General features: G+C 44.9%; 1 protein-coding gene across 2 annotated transcripts in view; it reads left to right on the top strand.

The window, feature by feature from the left end:
- Positions 1–295: 295 nt before the first annotated feature.
- Positions 296–6,000, top strand: part of Unc79 (unc-79 homolog, NALCN channel complex subunit) — a 234,441-nt gene continuing 228,736 nt past the window's right edge. Inside the window, exon 1 of one of the 2 annotated variants that reach the window (XM_040742598.1) lies at positions 296–489. Coding sequence is in view for 1 of the 2 variants with exons in the window: in XM_013112205.3 (XP_012967659.1) it covers positions 653–674 (22 nt within the window). In the remaining variant the exon portion in view is untranslated. Of the gene's footprint in view, positions 490–559; positions 675–6,000 lie in introns of those variants that run through there. The other variant, XM_013112205.3, reaches the window with a different exon arrangement.

Here is a 6,000-nt window from a genome sequence, read left to right as displayed (position 1 = left end):
ATTTCCTTCTTCGCCGTCCTCGGGAGCATCGTCGTCGCCCTCCGGCCCGGCTGTGTGCAGCCCGCCCCGGATCCGCCTCCCTGCCCTTCCTCCCGGAGGCTGAGACGCGCGTGGGACGCACCTGTGCTCCTCTCCGGTCACCGCGTCGAGGCGCCGGGGGCTGCTTCGCCCGCAGGATCTACGGGCCCGGAGAACGCCAATGGGGAGATCCAAATGGTCGGGGACTCCGGCACTTTAAGAGGCTTTTCTCTGGGAAACACCCGGCCCCTCCGTGCGCCTTATGAATGGAAATACTCCTCCCCCGGTCGAGCCCATTTTCCCATTTCACCAGGAGCCGCAGCTCGCTCTCTCCTTTCGGTCTCCCCGCCCACATCCACGCGGGCAGCTCCAGGAGGGGACGGACAGGAAGCCTTTGGCCGCCCATTAAATCCCACCCATTTCTCCGGGGGCGATTTCCTAACCTTCCGGGACCGAATTCTGCAATTTGATGTGCGTTTTGTCCGAATGGTAGCGACACGGGCCTAAGGGAGGGGGAAAGCGAGGGGGTGGGGGGTGGGGGGTATGCGCTCTTTTCCTCGCAACATCGCTGGCGGAGCGAGGGAGCTCACACGACACAGATTTTGGGGCAAAGCCTTTCCATCTGGACAGCACCATGTCCACCAAAGCGGAGCAGTGTAAGTAGCAGCCGGCCCGGCGTTCGGCCCGGCCTCCGGCTGGGAGCTATCGCAGCTGCGGCGTTTGCGGCTGCTGGGAGACCTTGGCATTGTGCTGGTGCGGGGGTGGGGGCTGAGGTTGGGGCGGGTGGCGGGTTGGGGGGTGGAAGGAGGTGGGGAGGGTGGACGGCGGAGGCAGCGCGGCGCTGTCCCCGGTGCTGAAAAAATAATGCGGTCTTCTCGGGCTAGCGGTGGGGTTCTCCAGACTGAGGACCCCGCGAGATGAAATTAAAATGGGGTCATTCTCAGGAAAAAGAGGCCTCGTATCTTTCAGATAAACATTTCGGTATCTCTTGTTGGAGTGGGGGAAGGGGGGCAGCGGCAAATCAGGGGCGGGGAACTGTCAGTTGCAACCAAAGCCTTCCCGGCCTTCTGAGCATGCCCAGTTCTTGGTGCTGGAGCCATCGGGGAGTTTGAGTCTGCAGTTTCCACTTCGGGTGGAAGAGGCAAGAAGGGAGAGAGGCGGGGGGGGCAGGGAGCATAGAGCAGGCTGAATTCTGCATTCAGTATAAGGAAGATTAACTCATGAATAGCAACACCAATGCTAAAACTAACCTCCACTGTGTGAGGCTTACAAGACAGTGAAAGGGGCGCTGGGAAAATGATCTAATTGAGCTAATGATTTTTCCAAAGCTCAGGCTTTCTTTGTAGGGCAGCTTACACAAACTCTAATAGCACAGGAGGAATTTGGTTGTACCATTAATGACTGACTCTATGCTCAGCTGGAAACAACATGGTAACTCCATGTGAACTGAGAACCTTTCCAGCATGTTCCCTATAGTATCTCCTATTGCAATGCGCACTAGTAGGCCTCGGGTATGTACTTCGTGGGTTGGTTGATATGAATGTTTACCTGAGTGCACTTGAGGGACTCAGGAACTTAAGCTTCTGGCTGTAAATAAATCATGATTTTATTAAGCAATTAGTTGGTATTTCAAACAAGGGTATCTAGAACTTATTCTTCTAAATGATTCTTTGTTTCTTCCAAAGCAGTGTACATTTATTCTGACAATGCTGTCTCTACTTAAGCTTGTGTAATTCTTCTTTGCAACGGTACTAATGCCAGTTTTGGAATGTGAAAGATAAAATGAAGTGTGCCATTTATTCACCCCCATGAGGCTGAACAGGCTGAAGATCACGCAGTTCCCAGACTTATTCTTCTTTAGAGACTGTCTGTGTCCATTTGTCACCAGAGCTTTCGCAATGATTTTGGAATCCAGAACATCTGGGTTTGAACGCTAGTTCTGCCTCTGTTGACCTTGGGCAAAATAACTGGCCCCTCTGAACTTCATTTCCTCATCTGTAGACCCAGGATGAAGTTGCTGATAGTGTAGTTGTGATGATAAATGAGAAAATACACATGAAATATTTTACAAGCCCGGCACATAGCATATATCTAACACATGATAGCTATAGTGCTGACAATTGTCCATCTCTCCTAAATAGTGAGGAAAGTCCTCTGTGACTTTCTTTTTTCTTTGTCTGTTTCCAAAAGTCAGAGTTAAATTCTGTTTCTACAGAGACTTTCAAGTACATGGGATGCACTCAGTTTAGAGTACCTGTAACATAGTTAGAAACAGTGTGGAGCTGCCCGCTTTAGGCCGTTAGCACCCTGAAGATCTTTATTGTACTCTGGTTTTGGAGAAGCCCCACCAAATGTCGTTTGATTCTGTGGTTGCACATTATGTAAGCGATTTCAGGTTAAAGTCAGTGAAAACCACTGTCCTCTTACTGTGCTCTTCCTCTGTGTTGTATTTTGATGTCTGTCTGATCCTTTGTTTTGTTTCTTTCCTGGGCAGTGAATGCCAGGATGGAAAAAAATCTAGACTAGGGTTTGGCTGTGTAGTGCAATTTGTGGACTTCAATGTAACTATTGTAGACTTGTTTGCAAAAACAGACAGATTTGTAAAAACAGATAGATGTTTTCATCTGCAGAGGGAACTGGATGCTGTATTTTGGGATAAAACATGTAGACTTGAGCTTTGTGTGCCCTTCTGATGACCTGTGAGACCCAGGTCAATTAGCTTGATAGTTTTGTGCCTTAGAATTTCATGTATAAAGTAGGGAAAAACAGTAATAGGGATCATTGGAGGGCAAAGGGGATAAATTAAAGGAGGCTGTGAAAGGGGTAAGGATACTTTGGGTCTTATAGGCAATTTTAAATTTAGTGTTAGGAATATTTTCTTTTCCTCCTTTATGCACTAACATGAGTGGCTGTGGTGTGCACTCCTGAAAATAGAGCAACATCGCAAAAAGCTGCAGAGTGAATGATGGTAAATACTTTTTACTAAAGTGAAGTTGCAGATTACAAACAGTTTATCCTTGGACTTGGTAGGAGTATAGCTATTTGGGGAAGAGAAAGAAAAAGGACCATAAGGGAGATTTTTCTCTCTTATACTGGGTGTGAAATCACCAGAGGGAAGAGGAGAGACGGGAGAGTCCTTTTCTCCTCTGCAGTAGAAGCACACACAGCACAGCTTTCTTAAGGACCAAGTGTCGGGAGGATTAGGTTTAATATAACGCAACAAGATTATTTTATTACCCTTTTTCTTGGAGCCTCTTGGGAAGTGAAGGTTTCACATACAGGAAGTGGATATAGTTTGGTTGAAACAGCAAGAGGAAGTACTTGCATTTCAACCCAAACAGATTATGTTTACCTTTGAAGTGTAGTGTACACAGAGCTAGGAGCTTTATTTTCCATGCAGTAGCATTTTCTTTTACGTGGTAGTAATAATGCTAGATAGATTAGTTTTAGTGAAGATGTAGTTGGGAGCCTGTGTGAGACATCCCATCCCGTCAGTCTCTGTGCTGTCTGCAGAGTCTGTCTGCCTGTTAATAGGAGGTGAAGGCTTCCTAGCAGTTTCTTAGGTGATTGCGGAAGAGCCAAGTTCCCTTTCCTCTGTGTGCCCCCCATTTCTTGCAGAGTTCCTGTAGTGAAGATGTTTGTACAGCAAATGCAGAATTGGGAATGGTTCAAATAAGAATTTATGATTTACTTGGACTTCTGAAAAGGATTCTACCACCCCTCCCCCAACTTTTTCCCCCATTGGTAGTTAATGCTTACCCACCTGGGCTATGTTGGAAATGATTTTTTTTAAAAACAAGAATCATCTCTTTTGACAACAACAAAAGTTAAGAGTTGGGGCTCTGATGTCAGGTTGTGGCCTTGGTTTGAATCTTGACTCTGCTTCTTGCAAGCTTTGTGACCTTGAACAAGTCAGTTTAACTCATCTGAGCCCTGGTTGAATCATTTATAATGTGGAGCTAGTAATAACAGTTGTGAAGATGAAATGAGATGGTCTATGAAAACTGCTTAGCGCAGAATGCTGGCAGACATATGGAGTTAATTAGATGTGGCTTTTATCATCAAAAATACAACCACGTGCTTGCTGCTGAAGTAGGGATACATACAAAGTTTGAGAATAGCTTTCTAGAATGCAATGAAATAAAAAGGTAATATTATTTAAATGGGACATGGATATCAGACTAGACTTCATTCCTTGTCTTCTCAGCATTGGGACCTCTGGAGCTGTTATTTCTAGCAAAATGCTGACTGGTTACCTACACAGAACCTTTCTAAGGTGTGAACTGACTATCTGTCTTCTTTTGTGTTATGATGACATTGGGACAGCTGGTAAACATAAATCCTATATATGAATATGCATCATAATGTCTGCCAAACTTGGAATTTAGCCACTAGTCATTTAAATTGAAAATATCTAGTTACATAATAGAAATATGAGTATGTACCATTTTAATGTGTTCATTAACTGAGTATCTTTGTCTTAATAATTAACATAAATTAAATTACATTAGAGAAAGTTTTAAGTTGCATTTTTTTTTTGGTTTTTACAAGACAGGGTTTCTCTGTATTATTTTCGAGGCTGTCGGTCCAGCCCATTAAGTTGCATTTTTATGTGTTGCTGCATGTGTATGTGTGTGGGGAGTGTGTACTCACATACCCTGGTGTGCATGTGTATGTATGTGGGGAGTGTGTACTCACATACCCTGGTGTGCATGTGTGTGTGGGGAGTGTGTACTTACATACCCTGGTGTGCATGTGTGTGTGGGGAGTGTGTACTCACATACCCTGGTGTGCATGTGTATGTGTGTGGGGGGAGTACGTACTCACTTACCCTGGTGTGCATGTGTATGTGTGTGTGTGGGGGGAGTACATACTCACATACCCTGGTGTGCATGTGTATGTGTGTGGGGAGTGTGTACTCACATACCCTGGTGTGCATGTGTGTGTGTGTGGGGGGAGTGTGTACTCACATTCTCTGGTGTGCATGTGTATGTGTGTGAGGAGTACATACTCACATACCCTGGTGTGCATGTGTATGTGTGTGGGGAGTGCGTACTCACATTCTCTGGTGTGCATGTGTATGTGTGTGAGGAGTACATACTCACATACCCTGGTGTGCATGTGTATGTGTGTGGGGAGTGTGTACTCACATACCCTGGTGTGCATGTCGAGGTCAGAGGATGACTTTTAGGGCTCTCTTCTTCCACCACGTGAGTTAGAGGGACTGAACTCAGGTTGCCAGGCTTCTTGCAGGCTGTAGGCAAACTCTTTCAAGACTGTATATACTTAGTACTTTGAGGTTGGAGCTGTTCCTTCCTTTGCAAACTTAAGGGTCATGCTGGATAAACCAGTATAATCTTTCTTTTTCTTTTTTTGCACATGATAAAGTCACCAGGATAGAAAAACATTCTTCCTTGAACACAGGACTATTTGTCTGCAGTCTTGTCAAGTCTTTGCACAACACCACAGAGTAGCTTCTTACAGAGGACAGGCTTGCTTTCTTCATATATGCAGCAGTTTGTGTTTTGTGATTGTAAAACAAACTTTTTTTAGCTCATGTTTCACATGGCTCCTCTGTGTTATTTGACACTAGATAATACAGCCCTTAAACCCTCCCATGTTTCTGACCATTTTGACTCAAAATTTTTAAGGGATATGTTTTGTTTTTAAAATATTTACCTAACATTCCATATTTAGTCCAGTCTCCTTCTCCCCTCCCCAATGGTGTCAGTTATCTCCCTCATGTTTATTACTACCAAATTTTCTAATCCAAACATGTATCTTGAACTAGATGTTCCCATACATCTTAAGGCATCTTATATGCAGATAAACAAACTCACTGTACTGTCTCAAACTGGCACTTAAAATATATCGCTAATCTCAGTGAGTGGCACTACCTGTTATCCAAGTAAAAAAAATTATGAGTCTTCCAAGATTTCTTCTTTGCACCACAGCTGTCCAACAGATCACTAAGCCCTTCAC

The sequence above is a fragment of the Mesocricetus auratus genome, unplaced genomic scaffold, assembly GCF_017639785.1.
Source record: "Mesocricetus auratus isolate SY011 unplaced genomic scaffold, BCM_Maur_2.0 Super-Scaffold_15014, whole genome shotgun sequence".
In the NCBI taxonomy this organism is placed as follows: Eukaryota; Metazoa; Chordata; class Mammalia; order Rodentia; family Cricetidae; genus Mesocricetus; species Mesocricetus auratus.
Note: the sequence above shows the minus strand (reverse complement) of the source record. Positions and strands in the feature narration are given on the sequence as shown.